The 23923-nt window shown below is 46.7% G+C and overlaps 1 protein-coding gene across 2 annotated transcripts in view; it reads right to left on the bottom strand.

The window, feature by feature from the left end:
- The window catches only part of ANXA6 (annexin A6), a 163969-nt gene that overhangs the window by 12159 nt on the left and 127887 nt on the right, over positions 1-23923 (bottom strand). For both annotated transcript variants that reach the window (XM_085617684.1, XM_085617683.1), the window contains exons 18-20: positions 23488-23578; positions 14714-14793; positions 14155-14208 (exon numbers count right to left, since the gene is read on the bottom strand). In XM_085617684.1, coding sequence (XP_085473810.1) covers positions 14155-14208; positions 14714-14793; positions 23488-23578 — 225 coding nt within the window. The remainder of the gene's footprint in view (positions 1-14154; positions 14209-14713; positions 14794-23487; positions 23579-23923) is intronic.

The raw sequence follows: 23923 nt of genomic DNA, 5'->3' as shown, positions 1-23923 counted from the left end.
CACTCCGCTGCTTGCGGAGCTCCACGTAGCGCCGCGGAGGTTTTTTTGCACTTCGCGGAGTTCCATTTAGCGGAACTCCGCGAACTCCGCCCAGGCTTAGTACTGTGTAGAAGAAAGAGCGACCACCTGCTCTGCTTTTGCAGATGTGGGGAGTGTGGGTGAGTGAGGAAGAGCATAGGTGTCTAGTGGCCTGGTGAATGTGCACACAGTTGCTTAGGTATTGTGGTCCTGTGTTGTATGTGTGCGTGAGAAGTTTGAATTGGCTGTGCTTGTGAATGGGGAGCCAGTGAAGCTTCTTGAGGTGCAGTGTGATGTGAGTGTGGCGTTGCATGGCAGGTTGAGTATGAGTGTTGAGGTGGCATTCTGGATTGTCTGGAGTCTGTGTAGGAGTTGTTTGGAGATTCCGGCATAGAGGGTGTTGCCATAGTCCAGCCTGCTAGTGATGAGTGCTTGCGTGGTGGTCCATCTGGTCTTCTGTGTAAACCATTTGAAAATATTTTGTGGAATGCGTAGGTTGTGAAAGCAGGAGGTGCTTACTGCGTTGACTTGTGCATTCATGTTGAGCTTGTCATCTAAGATTATCCCTAAATTTCTTGTGTGGCCTCTGGATGTTGGTCCCAGCCCCGATGGCCACCAGGTGGAATTCTATGAGGAGGTCTTGTTGCCAAAGTCCAGCACTTCCATCTTGTCGGAGGTGAGCTCATGAAGTTGGTTTGCATTAAATCTGCTACTATGGTCATGCAGTTGTTGAAGTTGGTTCTGATGTTGGTTGTCTTGTCCGTCAGTCAGAGGAAGAGTTGGGTGCCATTGGGTAGGAGATGATGGCGATGTCTTGTGATCAGATGATGTTGGTGAGAGGTGTCATGTATATGTTGAAGAGGGTGGTGCTGAGGATCGATCCCCATTGAACTCTGCATGTCAGGTTCTTGGTCTCTAATGTGAAGGGTGACAGTCTAACTCTTTGGGTTATTGAGGTGAGAAAGGAGCAGACCCATTTGAGTGTAAATCCTTGTGTGGCAGTCTTGTGGAGTCTTCTGATGAGGGTGTTTTAGGAGACAGTGTTGAAGGCCATGGAGAGATCAAGCAGGATGAGGGCCACTTTTTTTCCTCAGTCCAAGATGGTTTGAATGTCATCGGTGGCCGCAATGAGTGCTGTTTCACGGCTGTGGTTCTTTCTGAATCCTGATTGGGTGTTGTCTAGAAGCTGGTGCAGCTCGAGGTGGTTTATGAGTTGCTTGTTGATGGTCTTCTCAATCACTTTGGCTGGATAGGGCAGCAGGGAGATGGGTGGGCTTCTTGAGTAGGGGGTTGATTTCAGCAAGATTCCATTCATCTGGGAAGGTGGCATATGTGATAGAGGTGTTTATGATCTAGGTCAGAGTGGCCTGATTGGTGATTTTCCCAAGTTGTAGCTGTGGTGAAGGCCCCTGAGTTGATGACCAACATGAAATACACTGTGTCGTTTCTGGTGAGGATAGTCCATTCAGTCAGGTGGCCATCTTGGTTAGGTAGGCGATAGGTTGGGTTGATATGCGAAGTTGCTGTTGATGTCTGCAATTTTTCTGTGGAAGAAGTTGGATAGGTTGTCGCAGAGTTATTGGGAGTTAGTGAGGGTGGCTGAGGGCGAGCTGAAGTACTTGATAATCGAGAAAATCTCCTTCCAGATGTTGGTGCTTCCTTTGATGTAGCCCACTAGCGTTTTTTCTTGGTGTCTGTTATTTTCTGGGGATAGCATCTGAGTGCATCCTTGTAGGTGCTGAGGATCAAGGGGAGTTTCATTCTTATGCCGGAAACACCCACAAGTTGGACATCTACGGTCCTTTTCAAACATTTCTTTTATAGCATTTCCCACCCCAAATACACATCTAAAAAGGGTGTTTGTAAGTGTGTAGGGAGGGTGGGAATCTTTCTAAAAGACCCACATATTTATTTATGTGTAGTGGATGTGTGCATAGTTACAAAGAGTTTCACTCACAATCTATGATAAGTACTAGTAAATAGATTGTGAAGTTCTCTGCATGTAGATTTTCAAATGTAAAGTGGCCCATTTGGGCCCATTTAAGTTTTCTAAGGAAAAATATTACCAACTTTATTTGAAATTTGTGAGGAAGATGATTTTAATGTAACTCACAAGAAAACACCACATTTATTTTCAGCTCCAGGTTGCACTTACAAAAACTTGGGCCGAAATGTAGGAAAGGTGGGACCATTCCTGCACTAAGGAATATGGAACAAAATTCCTGTATCAGTTAGGACTGTTCCAATTTAAGAAAGAAGTGAAGACACACCTCTTTAAACAACACTATTTCAGAATGAAGTAACAAATTCACGCTGTCACAACCTAACCACACATCCAATCACTTGTTGGCTGCATCTTTGCCATTGACCCTGTACAGCAACCCACTGACTTCTGTATAGATTCACCCTACACAAATAATACATACATACACATACACAGGTGGGCCAGCAATCATGATCTACATGAGACTTTTAAGTTCAGAAAAAATGTGGAAAATATTCACGTTCACATGCACAATTCCCCATATATTAACCCAGTAGATTCTTCAATTGCTGACAATATGCAGCTGGCTGTGAAAAATCTAGGTTTTATGGCAGGACCCGGAGGATAACATTATTCAACTATGGAAATGTCAGATGCAAATAAAATTTCAGGCATACGTCTGGAGATTTTTGTGAATCACAAAAAGTTAGCAAATTTAAGTAAATCGGAGGTAAGCTCAACAGCACGTAGATGTTCTCATGTTTTAAGAGAGGTTAAATTGTGTTTATCTGACATCACACCAAGAATAAAGGACTGAAAGAGTGTTTGTTTTATTTTCAGCATTTTATCCTTGGATTCAACCCTTTGAGTAGATATTCTCCAGAAAAAAAACATATATTTGGGGTTTTAGACATACCACCAAATTCAAACACGACCTTACAAAGCACATTTGGAAGTCTGTTTGATCGTGTAACGCCCTGAACGCCTCAGGATCGTTTAACAGACACGATAATGAGGACGCAACCACTTGTGAAGGGTTAGTTATTTTAATGAAGGCAAAAGTAATACAAAGATAAACAAAAGTTATAGTCACTGGAATCCTCCAGGCTAAGTACGTTACCAGCCCACCGCACGGATGGTCCTAACCGTCCTCTGCATATACGCCGATCCCGGCGTATGCCAACAGAGGGCAGAAATGAAATGGCCGACAATGCCAATCGGTAGACTGTGAGGGGCACGAAGAGTGTTGGGGAGAATCGAGGAGTCAGGGAAACACCCAGCCGGGGTCTCTACCTGAAGGGAGCAGCCGCTCAACCTCTTCCTCAGACTGCACCGGGACGCGGAGTCACCTCCTGGTGATGCGTCACCGATACCCCAATCAAATAGCAAGAAGACTGAACCGAGAGCAGCCGCTCGATCGATCCTGTGGACTTCCGAGTCTGTAACGCGGCAAACACCTCCTGGTGTGCGTTACAGCTGGCAGCCCCTGTATCTCTGGTCTGGCTGGGAGTTACGACTCCAACCAGCAAAAGCGCCACTGCGCTTTGACTCAGCCGAGTCAAAAAGAGAAGCTCAATGGTTGACCGGTAGAGCTTCCGGGTCCTTCACAGGTGACGATGGGGCAAGACACGGCCCAGGGAGTAACGACTCGACCTACCTCCGTTCTTGCCTTACTGGAGCACCACTCCGGAACACTGCTCTTCACGAAGCAGGTACGTCGGTGTAAACACAATATCCGACAGCGTTGTACCTCCCGGTTCCTCCCTTTATAGGGCGTGTTTTCCTTGAGTTATGTAACAGCTCTCCTGTTTACATAAGGGCGTGCTTTCCTTGAGTTATGTAACAGCTCTCCTGTTTACATAAGGGCGTGTTTTCCTTGAGTTATGTAACAGCTCTCCTGTTTACATAAGGGCGTGTTTTCCTGGAGTTATGTAACAGCTCTCCTGTTTACATAAGGGCGTGTTTTCCTGGAGTTATGTAACAGCTCTCCTGTTTACATAACCTCTCAACCGCTAAGCATCCTGGGAGATGTAGTCCGTTTTCGCTGGTTACCGTTTTCTTCCCCTCGCATGACAGGAATTCTTGACAGTACATCCTCCCTCTCAGCGGCTCCCCACGGGTCCAGCGCTGGCAGGAAAACGCCGATGGAACAAGGAGACCAAGCGCGGAGCATGAACCCCTTCAGCCGGTTCCCATGATTGCTCCTCCGGGCCATAGCCTTTCCACGCAACCAGGTACCACAGCTTCCCCCTGCGCCATTTGGACGCCCGTATGCCCGATACTTCATACTCCGCCTCCGACTCCACGCATACCGGCCTAGGTGTCCCAGACGGCTTGGAGGGTGCAGGTTTGAGCAATGATACATGAAAGACAGGGTGTATCCGCAAGGACTGGGGCAAGCACACCTTCACGTTCACGGGACCCATACACTTGGCAATTCGATAGGGGCCCATGTATTTGGGATGGAACACACTGTTCTTTCGAAACCTCATGTTTCTTGTGGATATCTAGACGTAGTCTCCAGTGCGGTACAGTGGCCCGGGCCTTCTCTTCCTGTCTGCCGCAGCCTTGTATTTTCTCTTGGCCTCTATTAGGACAGCCCTTGAGCGCATCAACGTGTCTTTTATGTGTGCCACCCTGTCCGCTGTGGCGGGAATCCTGTCCTCTCTGAACGGATGTAGAAATGGCAAGAACCTGGGATGTTGGCCATAGTTGCTATAGAACGGAGATGACTGTGTGGAGCTGTGAGTGGCGTTGTTATAGGCTATCTCTGCAACCCATAGCAAGTCGACCCATTCTTCCCTGCCCTGGTCCACAAAACATCGCAGATACTGTTTGAGCGTTTGGTTCAGGCGCTCGGTTTGGCCGTTCGTTTGAGGGTGGTAGCTGGTGGACAGGGCGGTCTTAACATGCAGCGCAGTGCACCAAGTCTTCCAGAATTGCGCAGTAAACTGCGACCCCCGGTCCGACACGATCACCCCAGGTAATCCATGCAGTCGTACCACGTTCTTTAGAAGTAGTGACGCCAATTCCCCGGCCGTAGGGACTCTCTTGCAGGGGATGAAGTGCCCCATTTTCGTCAAGTAATCCACCACCACCAGTATTGCCGTCATCCCCTGGTCTACCGGTAGGCCCACCACGAAGTCCAGTGATATGCTATCCCATGGTCTATCCGGGGTCGGAAGTGGATGTAAGAGCCCTTGGGTTCGGCCATGGTCGGCCTTCATGGTAGCACACGTAGGACACTCCTGTCCCCACCTCCTGACATCCACTCTCATGGTTGGCCACCAGAAATGCCGTCCCATGCTAGCCACCGTTTTTTCAAAGCCCAAATGACCTGCGCATGGAGAGTCATGGCACCAGGTGAATGCTTGTTTCCTTAGCCTAGGCGTGGGTATCAATAGGCACCTGCCCTTTAGGGGTATCCCGTCCTTCAGCTGCCATTCTCTGTGACTGAGGAGCCACCTCCGCCATGCGAACGACCTGATCCCTCTCTTTATTCCCCTCAGGAAAGTATCCGGTTGGATAACCCCCAATACCATCCTCGGGGAAATGATGGAACGCTCGGTCGCAGGCAATGGTTCCTTAACTGCAGATTGACGGGACAGGGCGTCCGCCTTCCGGTTTTCCGTCCCCGGCCGATATGTGATGCGGAAGTTGAACCCCGCAAAGAAGATCATCCACCGCAGCTGCCGGGGAGAAAGGTGTCTTGCGGCCGTCATGAACTGTAGATTCCGATGGTCCGTGTACACCGATACCACATGTCTTGCCCCCATCAACCAGTGCCTCCATTCGGTGAAGGCGTCCTTGATTGCAAGAAGCTCCTTCTCCGCAATATGGTAGTTGCGTTCGGCGTCGTTGAGTTTGCGGGACATGTACGCAACGGGATGAAGCACCCCTGTGTCGTGGTTGCGTTGGGACAAGATAGCCCCCAGCGCCACATCCGAAGCGTCTGCTTCCACCACGTAGGGGAGATCCGGATCGGGGTGAGCCAACACCGGCGCCTTACCAAAGGCGCTTTTCAGGGCCTCAAAGGCTGTGTTCGCTTCAGGGGACCAGACAAACTCCTTGGACTTCCTCAGTAGCTGTGTGATAGGGGCCACCAATCCTGAAAATCCATCTATAAACCGCCTGTAAAAGTTGGCGAAGCCAATGAAACTTTGGACGTCCTTCACGCTTTGGGGCACCGGCCATTCTTTCACCGCCTTGATCTTTCGTTCTGCCATCTCCTGTCCCTCTGGACTCAGCATCACTCCGAGGAATTCCACGGACGTGACGTGGAAGTCACACTTGCTGAGTTTACAAAACAGCTTGTTTTCCCTCAGCTTTTGGAGCACAGCTTTGACGTGGTGTACGTGCTCCTCCACACTGGACGAGTAGATGAGGATGTCGTCGATATATACGACCACATAGATATCCAACTCCTCTCTGAATACCTCATTCAAAAAGTACTGAAAGGCTGCCGGGGCGTTGCACAGACCGAACGGCATGACGAGGTACTCAAAAAGGCCGAACCTGGTCTTAAAGGCGGTCTTCCACTCGTCTCCGTCCCTCATGCGCACCAGATGGTATGCCCCTTTCAAATCCAACTTGGTGTAGATACGAGCTTTCTTGACCTGTTCCAGAAGTACACTGATGAGAGGCAAGGGGTACCGATTCTTTATGGTTATCGCATTCAATGCCCTAAAGTCCACACAGGCTCTCAGCTCCCCATTAGCTTTCGGGATGAAGAAGAGTGGCGAGGCGGCCGGAGACTTGGACGGGCGGATGAATCCTAGCTTGAGGAGTTTATCCAGGTACCCCCGGAGATGCACGTTTTCAGGCTCCGTCAGGGCATACAGCCTACCGCTGGGAACGCTGGCCCCTGGCACCAGGTCGATCTGGCAGTCAAACTGTCTATGTGGTGGTAGCACTTCCGCCTTCACCTCATCAAATACATCCTCAAAACTGTGATAAGCCTGGGGGAGAGCCACATCTTTTTCTGCCGCTGTAGCCACCGTCTGACTCCCGCTCTCATCTGCGTCAAGGGATTCCGTTCTTTTTCCACAATGCAGGATGCAATACGGTGATGTCATTTCGACGCGATGTGTTGGCCAATCCACAGAGGGGTTGTGTTTCTGTAGCCACGGCAATCCCAATATGACGCCATATTGGGGCGCTCGGATGATGTTAAAATCGATTTGTTCCAAATGGTTCCTCCCATATCTCATCGGAAGGACCCCCGTGTGCTGCCCGATGGGCCCCGTCACCAATCGCCTTCCGTCTACAGCATAGACGTCTTCGGGTACAGCTTTGGGAAGAAGCACTAGCCCTAGCCTGCATGCCTCGTTGTGGTCCATAAACATGCCAGTGGCCCCGGAATCCACCATGGCCACAACGGGTATCCACTGGTCATGCACTCCCACGTGCACCGTGAGAAACAGGTGTCGGTGTCCCTTAGTGACCGAGTTGGAAAGTGAAGGGATGGATGAGTGACTCCGAGATGCCCCTTCTTTGGTCTGGGAGTCCTCTAGTTTTCCGCCGGTATGTCCACCACGGCTGTTACCGACCGGTTGGCCCGATAACGTGACGTCTTCGGTTTGGCAGGGCATTCCCGTACGTAGTGGCCTTTTTTGCCACAATATAGGCACAATCCTTGTTTACGGCGTGACTCTTTCTCCGTGGCTGTGAGGCTCGCTCGTATTGCGCCGATGTCCATGGGTTCTCCCTTGGATGCGGTGGAAGTTTCAGGACTTCCCACCGTCACATAGGATGGAAGGGATTTTCCTTTTCTCCCATGATCCCCTTTTCTTTCACTTAGCCTATGTTCCAGCCGTAATACCAGGTTGATAAGGCCCTCACATGTCTTGGGTTGAGGGTCAATATGAGCCACGGCGTCTTTGAGCTCATCGCACAGCCCGTGATGGAAGAGCGCCGTCTGTTTAGCAACAGGCCACTTGGTTTCCGCAACCAGCCGTCGGAACGCGTTGAGATACTGCACCAGGTCGTTGGATCCCTGTCTCAACTCAAGCATTTCACGGTCCGCCGTGTACGAGTCAGCCCTTCTGTCGAATACCTTCAGGAATTCCTCGCGAAAAGCACCCCAATCACATAAGATGGGGTCGTCCCTGCTCACCAGAGGTACGGCCCATTGTGCCGCGTTTCCAGCCAAATAGGAAATAAGGAAAGCCACACGAGCCTGACTCGTGGGGAACGCCTTTGGTTTGCACGATAAATGTAGCGCCACTTGTGTGAGGAATACCTGCACTGTGTTAGGATCCCCACTGTACCTCTCCGGTGTTGCCAAGGGGACGGCTACCGGCATTTCCACTACTACAGCAGGGGTCTGGTCCGTGAGGGAGGTGCTGGGCGTGAGCGGGTCCAAGTGGATAGCATCCAGTCTGGCTTTTACATCGGCTGTTTCTTGCCTAGAGGCAGCCAATTCAACTTGCACGGTCGCTAAAGCAGCCAGCACATCATCAAGTGTTGCCATGTCTGTTATCAACCGGGAGACAGTTAGTGTATTAAGGTCGGATATTTTGTAACGCCCTGAACGCCTCAGGATCGTTTAACAGACACGATAATGAGGACGCAACCACTTGTGAAGGGTTAGTTATTTTAATGAAGGCAAAAGTAATACAAAGATAAACAAAAGTTATAGTCACTGGAATCCTCCAGGCTAAGTACGTTACCAGCCCACCGCACGGATGGTCCTAACCGTCCTCTGCATATACGCCGATCCCGGCGTATGCCAACAGAGGGCAGAAATGAAATGGCCGACAATGCCAATCGGTAGACTGTGAGGGGCACGAAGAGTGTTGGGGAGAATCGAGGAGTCAGGGAAACACCCAGCCGGGGTCTCTACCTGAAGGGAGCAGCCGCTCAACCTCTTCCTCAGACTGCACCGGGACGCGGAGTCACCTCCTGGTGATGTGTCACCGATACCCCAATCAAATAGCAAGAAGACTGAACCGAGAGCAGCCGCTCGATCGATCCTGTGGACTTCCGAGTCTGTAACGCGGCAAACACCTCCTGGTGTGCGTTACAGCTGGCAGCCCCTGTATCTCTGGTCTGGCTGGGAGTTACGACTCCAACCAGAAAAAGCGCCACTGCGCTTTGACTCAGCCGAGTCAAAAAGCGAAGCTCAATGGTTGACCGGTAGAGCTTCCGGGTCCTTCACAGGTGACGATGGGGCAAGACACGGCCCAGGGAGTAACGACTCGACCTACCTCCGTTCTTGCCTTACTGGAGCACCACTCCGGAACACTGCTCTTCACGAAGCAGGTACGTCGGTGTAAACACAATATCCGACAGCGTTGTACCTCCCGGTTCCTCCCTTTATAGGGCGTGTTTTCCTTGAGTTATGTAAAAGCTCTCCTGTTTACATAAGGGCGTGCTTTCCTTGAGTTATGTAACAGCTCTCCTGTTTACATAAGGGCGTGTTTTCCTTGAGTTATGTAACAGCTCTCCTGTTTACATAAGGGCGTGTTTTCCTGGAGTTATGTAACAGCTCTCCTGTTTACATAAGGGCGTGTTTTCCTGGAGTTATGTAACAGCTCTCCTGTTTACATAACCTCTCAACCGCTAAGCATCCTGGGAGATGTAGTCCGTTTTCGCTGGTTACCGTTTTCTTCCCCTCGCATGACAGGAATTCTTGACAGATCGACAGTATCCTAGCTGGCTTAATCCAGAAAAACCATTATTATAGCCTTATAGTCCGCCATACCGGGCTATACCGGCTATTAAAGGCCCGCTGCTGCGTTAAAGGCCCGAGCCGAAGGAGAGGGACTTTAACATGGCAGCGGGACTTTAATATAGCCTTATAGCCCGCCGTAGCGGGCTATACCGGCTATTAAAGGCCCGCTGCATCGTTAAAGGCCCGAGCCGAAGGGACTTTAAAAGCCGGTATAGCCCTGCTACGAAGGGCTATAAGGCTATTAGAACATTCTGCCACTAGAGGGCAGAATGCTCTGACAAATAAAACGAAGCCTTCGGGGAGCACGAGGGGATTCAAATCCCCTCAGGCTCCCTGAAGCCTTTGTTCACAGCCAGAGCTCTGAACAAAGAAGCATTGGAATGTTGGAGCTTATACCAGCCATTATAAGCCCGGAGCACTCCATTGGTTTCAATGGAGCTCCCAACATTCCAATGTTCTAATAGCCGGTATAGCCCTGCTACGAAGGGCTAAAAGGCTATTAGAACATTCTGCCACTAGAAGGCAGAATGTTCTAAGAAATTAAACAAAGGCTTCAGGGAGCGCGAGGGGATTGAAATCCCCTCAGGCTCCCTGAAGACTTTGTTTACAGCCACAAGGAAGCATTGGAATATTGGAGCTCCGGGCTTATACCAGCCATTATAAGCCCAGAGCTACTCCATTGTTTTTAATGGAGCTTCCAACGTTCCAATGTTCTAATATACAAATCAACATTAAAATGTGGACTTGCTTAAATGTAGTGCTTAATACCAACATTTAGCTAATTTGTGAATATCATCAGTGTTTGTTACAGTGTGAAAAAGTGGTTACCCAATGTCATCAAGGAAGGAGGTGAGACGTGAACATGGTGTTTCCTGGTATCGCACTCACTATCTTGACACAACCTCACCCTGTCCCCCAGTCCCTACGTGTCTACGAAACTGACCCATACTTGAAGGAGGAACCTTCCTCCATTGTTGCTGCTAAAACATGGATACCTTTCACACAGAAAACTGGGATAATTTAACTGACCACAGCAAATGCCCATACCGTGTGAATATTTTAGGAATGTAACTTTATTTTCTGTGGATGAAAGAAAACCGCAAGTTTCAATCTGGTTATTTACCATTCTTCTTGGATTGATCACACGTTATGACTGGAGAAATAGTGGGACAGTGCGGAGGCTTCTGTCTGGGCTGGAGGTCCTGTCCCCAGTGGGATAATTGGATGTTCCACCACAGTACTGGGGCAGGAAGGAGGAAATGGCTGTTCTCTGTATAGTTTCTAAAGACGTTTGGGCCTCCAGGCACAGTTGTTCTATTAGAATGCCTACTTTGTCAAGAATAGTCTATTGTGGGTGCCCTTGCATCCCTTCAGAGGGGCTCAGCCTCCTTCCCACTTGTTTGATAAAATAAACAAATTGGGGTTAGGGATGCTTGCACCCCCTATTTAACATTATAATATCACGGCTGCGTAGATCAAGAAGAAAATGGGCACTTGTATAGAGCAGTAATATATCATTAACATATACATTAAGGCAGAAGAGTTACTTGTTGCAATCTTTTTTTCTTATTTTATTTTTCAAAGTGTATCAGCCAATAGAGGTTTCACCGCCTAAGGCGCACAGGCCTAGGTATTGTTTGAGGCCCATAGATGGCTTCTTATTCCTGAATCAGAGTGTGATCAAAAATCAAGAAGTCGATCTGATGCAGACAGCATTATGAACCGCATACACAACAGGGGCCGCATTACAGATGACTGCGCCAGCGCTAATTGTCGCTGTGCGCCCGAGTATGTCTGTGTTTATGTGCGTTTGCTTCTGTGTGCTAATACAATATGCGCACAGACACAAACGCACATAAACACAGAGTTCAAAGTCTGCACCAACATTACGACAGCATTACAGACCGATCCTCTGTAATGCTATCGGGCGCATACATGGGCGCACAACGAAAATGAGCACTGGCGCAGTCATCTGTAATACGGCCCCAGATCTTCAGACCCCCACCCCCAAGACCATCGCACACGTTACTTATTAACAGACTGGTATGATAGGGCACTATGTATTCATGAAGTCTATGGGAAAAAGAACTCCTGGCCCTGCTTTTGACCACACTCTGATTACGGAATACAACATCATCTAGGTAATTTGAAGAAATCCCAGACCTGTGTGCCGTAGGGGAGAAACCATGTGTTGGCTGCTACTCTTTGAACAATGAACTAAGAGTAACATAATACAACACAACAAGCAACTCTGCTGCAGTGATATATTTATTAATGATGTAGTACTGACGTATACAATGGTCTGGGACCATGTTCTTCTTGATGTACATAGATGAGATAATATAATTCGAAATAGGAGCTACAAGCATCCTTTCCCCCAATTTGACTATGTTCTGTACTAGACTGCTAGGTACGGTGAAATCTTAGACAATCCAGTCGATGGCTTATAACAGCATGTCTGTAGATGCCTTGGTTAGATAAGCTTTTTTGTCAAGTTGAAAGGACGTTTAGATTTGGGTGGGGTAAGAGTGACTTCAATGATGTCTAGTCTTTGGTCAAAGCTGCAGAGCTAATTTTTCTGTGGTGAATGCAGATTTATTGGTGAGTGCATATTTTAGAAATCTTGTGAAAATGTCAGAATCTACAAAAAAAATGTGGCTATATCTTGAACGTCCAGGTAAAAAGGGCAAAGAAGTATGTGAAAGAAAGACAGAATAACTAGGGTCAGAACGACTCATCCTGGACGACTCATCCTGGACATCCCTCGACACAGCCACATCTCTGCCCACCTGAGAGACCTGCACTGGCTCCCTGTTAGCAAAAGGATCACGTTCAGGCTCCTCACCCACGCTCACAAGGCTCTCCACGACACGGGCCCCATATACCTCAACAGCCGCCTCGCGTTCTACACACCCACCCGACAGCTCCGATCCACAAGCCTCGCCCTCGCCACTGTCCCACGGATCCGCAGAACCACCACCGGAGGAAGATCCTTCTCCTACCTGGCTGCCAAGACGTGGAACTCCTACCCCACCCACCTCCGACTGACCCAGGACCATCTCTCCTTCAGGAAGCAACTTAAGACCTGGCTCTTCGAGCAGTAGCAGCACCCCCTCACCCCCTCTCCCAGCGCATTGAGACCCCTGCGGGTGAGTAGCGCGCTCTATAAATGCGAATAATTGATTGATTGATTGATGGAATGGGGTGCTTGGAGGGCAGCCGTGGCAGCTATCGATATACGCTAGAACCACAGCCAGAACTGATTTCGGACAGTACCAATCTATTATAATTGTAAAACACTATTAACTTCCTATCACTTGCTTTCTAAATATGCAAGAATGTTGAGATTGAAGAAGTGCAGCGATTGTCATTCCATGCACATAGCTCATTTATTTTTCCATTTCATTAAATAAGTGACTTAATTGTAGACTGGTAAAGTTTTTGCTTTTATATGAAAAATTAATTTGAATTGGTACTTTAAATGGTATTTTACTAAAAAGACGAAACATCTGATATACTGTTTAATATTGTTTTATCTATTTGTAACTGGTTCTTCAGCAGACAACTAATAAGTCTAACATATATATACATTGGTGCTAATACTGTCTTGATATGATGTTATCAAAAGCTGTACATTTTATTAATGGAAATCAAGATTTTAACATGTACAGCATATTTTCCTCTGTAAACTGCTTAATTTTATTGGAATTGTTATGGTTTTAATTAATTTAAACAATAAAGACTACTAATGACAAATAAGTGACATTTGCACTCTTGTTCCTTTAAGAACATTTTCTTGAGCAATTTACTTTTCTGGCTGCGTAAGTTTGAATACTTTCCAGCATATTTTTTAACATACTTCTACAAAAATTCATACTATTTCTAGACATATCTTGCCTCTATGGCCTTGGTAGGTAGTGTACATCTGATGGTAAAGGCCCTGGATCAAAATTGGGGGTCTTAATTGGAGGAATGAAACTTCAGCTGGAAATGAGTGCTTTTCATCATCTTCTCACAACCACTGATGCATGAAGAGGGCACAGGTAAGTGGTGGTTCTGATGGACATACTTTTTGTTGTCAGTAATGACAACAAAAGTGGCTGCCCAATGAAAGGCAGTTCCTTCTTCTGTATTATTGTTGGTGGCCATTCTGTCAAGGACTGCAGATAAAACCAGGGTGGCACTGGAAGGAAATTGTTTAAATATTCCTAAGATGCTGGGAGACAACTTCCAGGTCACGGGTGACATATCTTATGTGTGTCCTGCAAATTGACTACTAGTTTTGGGAATGTCTGGCACGGCGGTGGTGGAACCCCTGACCCAACAATGGTTCAGTTGCTGAGCTGCCAAAGTATAAATATACCAGGGTTGTGAGAATGGGGTCGGACCCATGTCTTACAATAAAGACCCAGGTGGTGATGTGCATTCCATGAATCAAAATGGTGAGGGGTGCATGCATTGCCTCTTTTCCACCTACCTTGGCATCCTCCAGTGCTTTGGCGCGGTCCTCATCACCCTCGTCCCGGTTACCCTGCAAGTGAAAGGAATGTATAACTGGAGGAAAGCATTGGAAACCAGTGAGAATGTAATGATGGGACCATTCATTAACATTGAATGCATAACAATTATAAGCACAAGCTGCTGTACATTCTCACGCCTGCCCAGATGGTTTATAAATCTGGCAGGGTTGTGAGTGTTTGTGGGTATCTGGCAGTGTAGCAAGTGTGCGGCTGTGCAAGTGATTCTATGAGTTACTCGGCTGATTAAGTGTTAGGTGACGTTTGCCTGACGTGTATGAGTGGGCTGTAGAAGAATGTGTTTGACATTTGTGTTTGTTCATTGTAATGGATGGTGCTTTTTGTATCACAAGGAAGGAAGTGCCTCTTGAGTGAGCGTACTGTGTGTAAATGTTGCTTAGGTATCCACACACAAGATACAGCCCTGTAAAGGCTGTCTTAGAGCATTATCTGAGTGTGTTGGTGCAAGACGTGCAGCTGCTTGTGAGAGACCGTTCATGTGTGTGACTGTCAACCTACCACAGCCAGGGAGATCAGGACCCTTCTGAAATGTCCTGAAGTGTCTGAGGTCAGGGAATCCTCCAGTGACTTGTTGAAGGCTGAAGAGGAGAGAGAAGAGATTGCAATGAGGCAGAGCAAACAAGTGGCAGGAGGGAGGGAAAAGTGGGACAGAAGGAGGAGAGAGAAATTGAGAAAGGCCGAGTACAACGAAGATGATAAGGCACATAGGGGCATATTATCAAGACAGTCGATAAAATGATCTCCGCTTTAGCGTCAGAAAACTGCCGCTAAAACGGCGATAATGGGCTTGATAATATGCTCTATGGAATTCCAATTGAAGCTCTGGTTAGATGTCCTTCACATCTAACATGGGCTTCAATTGGAATTCCATAGAGCATATTATCAAGCCCATTATCGCCGTTTTATCGGCAGTTTTCTGCCGCTTAAGCGGCGATAATTTTATCGCCTGTCTTGATAATATGCCCCAATAGAAGATGACAGAAGAGGAAAAGGGGAATATGGAGTGATGGGAGCATGTTCAGGATAAGAAGAGAAATAAGCGACAGAAGGGGAGGAAAGAGAAGCTAGGGCGAGGAAAGGACAAAGTGAGGGAGTGAAAAATCATTGAAAAATGTAGTAAATGTTTTAAATCCCAAGAAAGTATGTTCCATTTTCTGATGCTTGGCCTATAAGAGGAATGGACAGATGGGATGGATGGAGGCCAGAAGCTATAGCCATCAGAGTGCGAATTATAAGCCAGGGTTCATACCCTGTACCAGCAGCCTCTCCATCAGCCATCATACTTTTCAAGCTGTCTCTCCCTTGACTGGCTGTCTCTTTTCTAGAGGGATACTGCCCATTGTTTGTCTGGAACATCACCACTCCCCACCCACACATGTAATGCATTTTTTCACTCCTGGTCAATGTGCTTCACTCTTGTTGCATTTGATCCCCACTCCTTCAGACCATAACTATTCACTTCTCCGTTGGACCTTGTGTGATTGGATACAGAATTGAGGTGCAGAGAGCATACTGTGTACAATTAGTCTGGCATACACCTCTCCTTCGTTTATGAACTGTGAAGAGAGTGATACAGCCTTAGAAAGGTTCGAGGCTTCAGTAACCGAAGCCCTAGATTCTATTGTGCCGCTTAAGATGGTTAAAATCCATAACAGGGCAGCCCCAGCCCCATGGTTTTCAGAAACTCTTAAGAGAGAAAAGGCCATATGTAGAACTAGGGAAAGAAAATGGAGGAAATCAAAATCAGAGAGAGACAAATCGCTCTATCGAGTTGCACATAGAGCTTATCTAAAAAGTTGCAACATTGCCAGAAGAGCACATTTAGGTTCCCCGAATTACGGAAGTGAAGAATTCTTCCAAAGAGCTCTTTAAGATTCTCAAGGAGTTCACCAACCCGAGGGCCAATAACCCTCTACCTCCACCCACACAAGAGTTATGTGAAGATCTAGCCAGCCATTTTATTCAAAAGATTGATAATATCTATAGCTCCTTGGTCCTAAGGAGGCTGATAATGAAGGAGCTCTCCCCCAGGAAATCCCTCCTTCACCAAGCCTAGAATCTTTCCTTGTTCTCACCGGTGAGCAACTGGGTCCTTTACTAGCTCACATGAAATCTGGATCTCCACTAGACCTAGTTCCCCCTTTCATCATGTCAGAACTTACCCCAGCCCTGGCCGATGTGCTCGCTGAGGTCTGTAATATCTCGTTAGTTACAGCCACGTTCCCTCGTAAGTGGAAAAACGCATGTATTAAGCCACTGCTGAAAAAGGCGCTAGCAGATCCCACAGATCTACAAAATTACAAGCCAAACTCTCTCCTCCCTTGTTGCTCAAAGATCATGGAGACATTAATCAATCGACACCTCTCCGGTTATTTAGAACAAAATAATCTACTGGATCCGTCCCAGAAGGGATTCCGTGCCTGTTACAGCACTGAGTCCGCATTGTTGGAAGTCACCGACATCATAAGGATGTCACTGGACAAGGGGAAGCCCTCGATGCTAATTCTCCTCGATCTGTCAGCAGCCTTTGACACCATCTCTCATCGTATCATTTTGGATAAGCTACGAGAGATTGGAGTCAGAGGCATGGCCTTTAAATGGATACAAAACTTCTTGACCGACAGAACACAATGTGTCCAGTTGGATTCCTTTGTGTCACAGACCACGCGAGTGGACAATGGGGTCCCGCAGGTATACATTTTAAGTCCCACCTTGTTCAATATATATGTGGCCCCTCTGGCCCTTATTATCAGAAGCTGCGGGTTCGATACGATTTCATATACAGACGACACTCAGGTGATAGTCCCTATAGAGTCAGACCCTGCAGTGACCAAAGCTAAGTTTTAAAACTGTATGTCAAAAATAGCCACATGGTTGAAGAAGAACTTCCTTCAGCTTAATTCCATCAAAACCGAGATACTGTAGTTTGGTAAAGCTGAGGAATTGTGGACCCCAGAATGGTGGCCATTACAATTAGGGGAAGCTCGCTCACCAAAAAAAGGGGCAATGAATTTAGGCATCAGAATCGACAATAAACTCTATACGGAGGAACATATGAAGATGTTGCCAGGCACCTACTTCGGAATAATGCAGATGTTAAGAAAGATCTTCCCTTGGATCCCTCTCATGGCAAGGAAAACTCATTCAGTCGCTCCTGGTCAGTAGACTAGATTATGGTAACTCTTTACTAGTCGGAATCAGGGAAGACCTATTATCAAAATTGCTGGTGGTTCCGAACACAGCAGCCCATCTCGCCCTTAATAAACCAGTACGCACCTCATCTCTACCTCTCCTACGTCAACTGCACTGGCTCCCCATTAGGAAAAGAGCAGCTTTCAAGCTCTTATGTACTGTATTTAAGTCCCTTCATGGGACGGGCCCTGTCTACCTCAATGAGAAACTCGAGCTGTATTTACCCGTGCGTCAGTTGAGATCAAGCAACCGCAATTATCTCTGCACACGGAGAATCAAGGAAGCCATAATGGGCGGTCGTGCTTTTTCTTATTTAGTCCCCTTCCATTGGAACAGTCTCCCTGCTGAGATCCGTGCCTGTTCCAACTTGTCTCAATTTAAGAAAATGCTCAAGACCTGGCTGTTTTAAGATTCTGTTTCTTGCTTAGGTGACTGCTACTCAGGCGCCAAGAGATCCCCCTGGGGATGATTCGTTGTGCACTGCAAATAAGAATAACAACTGGTGTTTTGCTTCTACATGGGACACCTGTGACACCACCAAGCAAATTCATTCGTATAAGTGAAGGCTTGCACAGTTTGCTCATAATGTAACATGTAACATAATGTGCACAGTTCCTCTCTCTGCATCAGACTTTCCACTAATAAAGGCGATCCTCTTCCTCCCTTCAGGCCCTGATTGCTCTTAACACCACATCTACGACATACTGAATCACTGTTTGGAAGGAATTACTACACCACGCCACTTCCAAACAGCCATTTGATATGGAATCACAAAGCCATTTAAAAATGTACTGACTTCTAAAATGCCTTTACTGTATTGTAGATTTTTTTTTACAGTTGCAAACAGCTATTCAGATAGTTTGCAACTGTATTAATGTTTAATATACTGGACCTAGGCCCTCATCAGGCAAAAGAGTTTTGCTGGATTTGTAGGAAGGCAGAGCTGTGTCTCGATGCCACGCAGAAGTCTTGTTACAGATGCTCTCTCAGTCAACACTCACCTTGAGCAGAAAAACAGTGCTGAATTTCCCTCTCAAACAGTAACAGATGGATTATCCACTGCATGAGAATCTATATCAGATTCAGGCAAAACTATTTTAAAGTGGGATTTGATGCTGTACTATCCATTTTAGAAAGATTATGGTCATTATTGGAAACATAAGATTAGAGAATTTGGTGGCAAATAATGACGGTGGTTGGAGAGGTGTGGCGCAGCGGGCAGAGCAGCTGCCTCCGGAAGGAGCGCAGGGCTCATGGTTAAATCCCCGGCAGCAGCTCAGCCCAGCATCATGTGACTCTGGGAAATAGCTCACTTAATATCCCCGACGGCCCCCAGCGCCTTGAAACCTTAAGGGGTGATATGTTCTCACTTTACAAATATTGATTATTATTGTTACCTCTTATCCAATGCAGTTATCCTATTCCTGGAACTCCTTTAAAAGTCCGTGCCTTAGTCTGTAGCCAGGAGTATCCTGGCTTAGGCCCCCATTCTGAGTGGCCTAATGTATTCCTATTTATTTACAACCCCAAACTACCATTACCAGAGGTCCTGTAAATTCTGGGGTGGGGAATAAGGGGGATTACAAGTTTTTCATGAACAACAAACAGGAATCAGTGTTTCTGCACTGATTCCTAAATATGCACCCAAGTGTTTCAAACTCAGGTGAAATCTATTTGTGAAACACCACAATGTACCATTGCAAAGGGCCCAGTAACCTCAGCCTCCGGGCCCTTCAGAATTAACAGGCCTCCCGTAAAGAGGGTCTTAATGATTTCAGTGATTTAAAAGATATAAGTGATTGTTTGCTATTGAACCATGGGCTCCATTTTTGTAGGGCATCACCATGGGGCCACCTGAGCATCTTCCACACTGTTATCTTACAGCACACTAACAAAATGAAGTGTGGGTTATCGGCAAAGACTCAGATTAGACAAGCGAATAGAGTGTGCACGGGTCAGGTGGTCATATGTCAGAGTTGACGTCCTTCCACACTACTGCTGTAGAACCTTTCTTTCATCATTAGCAATGGGCTGGTGAGTAGAGACAATCCAGATTTGATAGAATCCTTCATGGTATAACATTAACATTGCACTATACAATCTATGCACCATTTAGTAGTTTCAAATTACATTTTAGACTTGCTAGTTTGTGCAAAGGCTGTAATGCATTGGGTTGTTATTAGAAATGTTAGTGTAAACGTGCACAATGCTAGTGCAAATATGAAGTTGTTCATGTCACAAGTAGTGAGGAGGGAGCAGCAACTTAGGGGGTATATTTATGAGAAAATGTTGGAGCGTGGAGCTGGGCCAAATTTGGCAGTGCCTTATTCTGAAATTTTCAAAACGCAGGGATGCACCATATTCACAAGAATACAGCGCACCCCTGTGTTTTCCCTAGCGCTGGCACTAAATGTAGCTACCTAGCGCCAACGCAGGCACCGTTGCACCATAGTGCAAGGGTGCCTGTGTTACAGGGAATGATTGTTTCTATTGAGAAAGGTTTCTCTTCCTGCATGTAAACAATCAATAATGGCGATTTTTTACTTCTATGTGTGCTGCAGAATGCAGCACGCATAGAAGTAGCAAATCGTCATTATTTCATGATTGTTTATGTGCAGGAAGGGACGCCTTCCTGCTCATAAAAAATTATTAATGCCATTTTTCTATCTAAGTGTGTTGCAGAATGCAGCACACATATAAAAAGCAAAAACAAGGAGAAATAAAACAATTTCGCCATGTTTCACCATTTTAACGCCTGCTCTTGCATGGAGTTGGTTTTTGGTGCTGCATCCTTGTAAATCTGGGGCAGCATCAAAAGCAATGAGTGTTGCTGTGAAACGCCCACAGCAACACCCGTTGCACACCTCTTTCACGCTAAGTGATGCATGTAAAGGGGCCTTATTTACAAGGCAACGTCAAGTGGCTTAACGCCTCTTCGTAAATACGGAGAAGGAGCTATCGCACCAGAACGTCGCTAAAAGTAACGTTCTGGTAGCATTATCTCCTTGTAAATATGCCCTTAGTGTTGCCTCCGATAACAACGTGTGTCCCTTGGTTTTCTTCACTGGTATCCGCAGTAAGCTGTGGCGAAATGGCAGACTACAGGTCCCCACTCCACAGCGTCATTTGTCAGGTTTGAGTAGGGAGCGAGAGAAAAACACTGTATGATAGGAAGAGGCGCTAAAACCTGATTCGGAGAGTAACATAACATAGTATAACATGACATGACATGACATGACAACATAACATTTAATACAACAGAACATTACATATCTTCAGTATGTGCAGAGCGTACATTCAGCTCTTGGGGCATTTTAGGCTGAATAACAGATGTTTATTGTTACCCAAATTCACTCTATATAATTCTGATTCCTGCTCAACCTCCTGCTTCCATAGGAGTTCAAACGTAGAAATGCTCGACTGTAAGGCAATCCCTCTGCGTCTACAATCCTTCTCAGGTTAATTTCAACAGGTGAAGACAGTCGAATTTTACTGGGAGAAAATGCCCTGTAAATACTGATAAATGCGGTATTAAATTCGGTAAGCGCCGAATTCTGCATATTGTTCCCCATTCTACGAGTGAAAACGCGGGTTAGGAGGTATCACACCCAGAAAGTACCTCACGCTGAGGTATCATTGTTTGCAGGGTGCGGTGCATAACTCAACAACACCACGTGGTCCATTCTTAATCGGTGCTAATATTGCTGTTCCCTCCATTTCCGCCCTCCCTGCAATGTGACCTTTTTCAGAGCGTTGGGATACCATTGCCAAAGTGCCTGTCCAATTGTCACAAAAAACAACATCCACAACATCCACCCAAAATAAAGGAGACTACGCCAATAATGATGAAAAGGAGTAATTTAATTTGGCCAAGGCTCCTGTTTCATATATCAGATGCTTCAAGTCTGCCAGCTAGTGGTTGCAAACTCTTACAGCGGTGTCTCTGTGATGGAGCGGTGCACAGAAGTTGCTAACACAGTTGCAGAGTATTTTTTGGGTTGACAAGGGTATGGCCGAATCACAATTCTCCACAGAAGCGCTCTACAGTATCCGAAGATTGATCCTCGGACCCTGATATCAAGTCTATCCCTTGAACCAGGTGTCATTAAAATCAAATACCAAGTAAACTTTCATTGAGACTGAGCAAAGAAATTCTGTTGCTAGAGACTAAAAGTAGGTAGAGGGGGCAAAGTCTGCATTCCTAGAGAATCTAGAAAAGATCTGATAATAAGATTCACAAACATCTGTGCAGTCCTACCAGGACACCACTGGGGGAATCGAAGGCACAACTTCCATTTTGAAGAATGGTGGAGTTAGGATGTGTGAGCCTCCAGTGTCACGCACCATGGGGGAAATCCCATGGTAGGTTAGGAAACTCGTGCTAGGGAGGAGGTTAATGAGGTTGATGGAGGAATTACAAACGAACACAAACAGCATTTGTAAAGCACAACACTGTCACCGCTAGGGGTATCTGGGCACTATGTCTCAGTTGAAGAGCAAGGTTTTGAGTCTCTTTCTGAAGTCTGCCAGCGAGGGGGCTGTGCAGAGCTGGAGGGGCAGGTCGTTCCAGGCCTTGGCAGAGATGTAGGTAAAGGAGCAGCCACCGCTGTGATGGATGCAGGGGGTTATGCGAGAGCGAGTGAAGAGGAGAGCAGATGTCTAGCGGGTTGGTGGAAGTTCAGTTGATGGTTGAGGTAGGCAGGTCCTAGGTTGTGGAGGGCTTTGAAGGAATGCATGAGGATCTTGAACTAACATCTTTTCTGAATAGGGAGCCAGTGGAGGTCACTCAGATGGGTGGCGATGTGGGTTCATGTGGGGAGGTCCAGGATGAGTCTGGCTGCAGCGTTCTGTGTGGTCTGGAGTCTTCTGAAGAACTGGGTGGGCATGCAAGCATAGAGTGTGTTTCCATTGTTGAGGATGCTCGTGATGATGGCCTGAGTGACGGTCTTTCTGGTGTTGGTTGGGATCCATCTGAAGATTTTGTGGAGTATGCGAAGTGTGTGGAAGCTGAAGGAAGCAACTGCGTTAACTTGCCGCTTCATAGTCAGTTGGCTTTTGAGGATGATGCCGAGGTTGTGTGCGCGGTCATTCGGTGTGGGTCCGAGTTCTGCAATCCATCAGCTGCGGTCCCATGTGAGGTGTTGTTCTCGAAGATCAGGACTTCAGTTTTGTCTGAGTTGTGTTGAAGACAGTTGTCTCTCATCATTTTGGCTACGTTGGTCATGGCGTCGCATGGCATAGCATTACACGGAAACATGGCCAAAAGAAGCCATTTCTGAGGAGAGCACTCATGAACTGCTGCAGTAGGGTCTGGCCCCATACCAGGAGCATGATGTCTCTGCAGCAGAAAATCAAGTATTGATCTCTGAGAAAGTTAGCCTCTCTAAGCTGTTTTACGGACTCAGTGGGCATACAATTGATTAACCAGGCCATCCAGACCTAAAATCACTCAATTGCCCTTTCTAGTGGTTTCCCTGTGTCTGGTATTGCCAAACCAGTCGGGCTCAATAGCCTCAGAGATGATGCATTAGCCCAACGACCACATGAGGCAAAAGGAAATCATTTTAGTCGGGATATCATTCACAAAGTCATGGAAAGCCCTCTTAGTTGACAGTAGGAATCACATACTATGTGAGGGGAAACACTTTCATGTGGTGAATGACATGATTGATGGGTAAATCATAACAAAGATTGGGGAATAAAAGGTTAGACTGAGTGAAATCTCATGCTAGTTTTCAGAATTATGTGGTAGACAGTGTTAACTTACATTCTAGACTAGGAAATCTTACACTGGGTTAGTGAGTTGCAGCCTAGACTGTGAGGATGGAGAAGGGACCGAGCTTTCTACCCATTTACTTATCATTATATTCTGCACTGAATTGCAAAACACAGCAGTCTAATAGTAAAGGTGATAACCTGTCTCAGAGTCACATTGCAAGAGAAGTCCCCACAGACAGTGCTAGTCTCCTCCCACTTCATATTGCAAAACTGAACCACATAGTCCAACTCCTCACTCTGCTACACATGCTCAATCATGTTTTTGCAAAACTCAGGTTCCACTGTCCCACTCATATCTCTACCTTCCTGGTAGGCCTCGTTGATGGCCTGGATCTCCTGGTTGTTCCTTGTTGCCAAGATTTCGATAAGTGTCTTCTCTTCCGTGCCAGCACCCTGTAAACACAGGAAGAAAAATACACAAGGCAGCTTAGGTAACACAGAGAGCAGCAAACATGTGATTGCCCTTTGGGGAGTTTTCACCCTGTGCAGTAATTCAGAGATAGTCTTAACTTCAGTTCTGAGATTAGGTGTGCCTGTGCATGTGTGTGCAGACATGCAAACATTATGTGCCATTATAGACACCACAATAGGGGCAGCAATATCAGTGATGATGTGGAAGAACTTGGTGAAAGAAACAGGGGTCACAAGGCTACACCCAGTGAGGAGTTCTTTATTACCCAATTCATAATAAATGGTCAACTGTAAGGGAAAAAAAACCCTTGCATGCCACCATGTCTG

The sequence above is a fragment of the Triturus cristatus genome, chromosome 7, assembly GCF_964204655.1.
Source record: "Triturus cristatus chromosome 7, aTriCri1.1, whole genome shotgun sequence".
NCBI classification, from domain to species: Eukaryota; Metazoa; Chordata; class Amphibia; order Caudata; family Salamandridae; genus Triturus; species Triturus cristatus.
The sequence above is the reverse complement of the archived record's forward strand: the minus strand, read 5'-3'. Positions and strand labels throughout refer to the sequence as shown.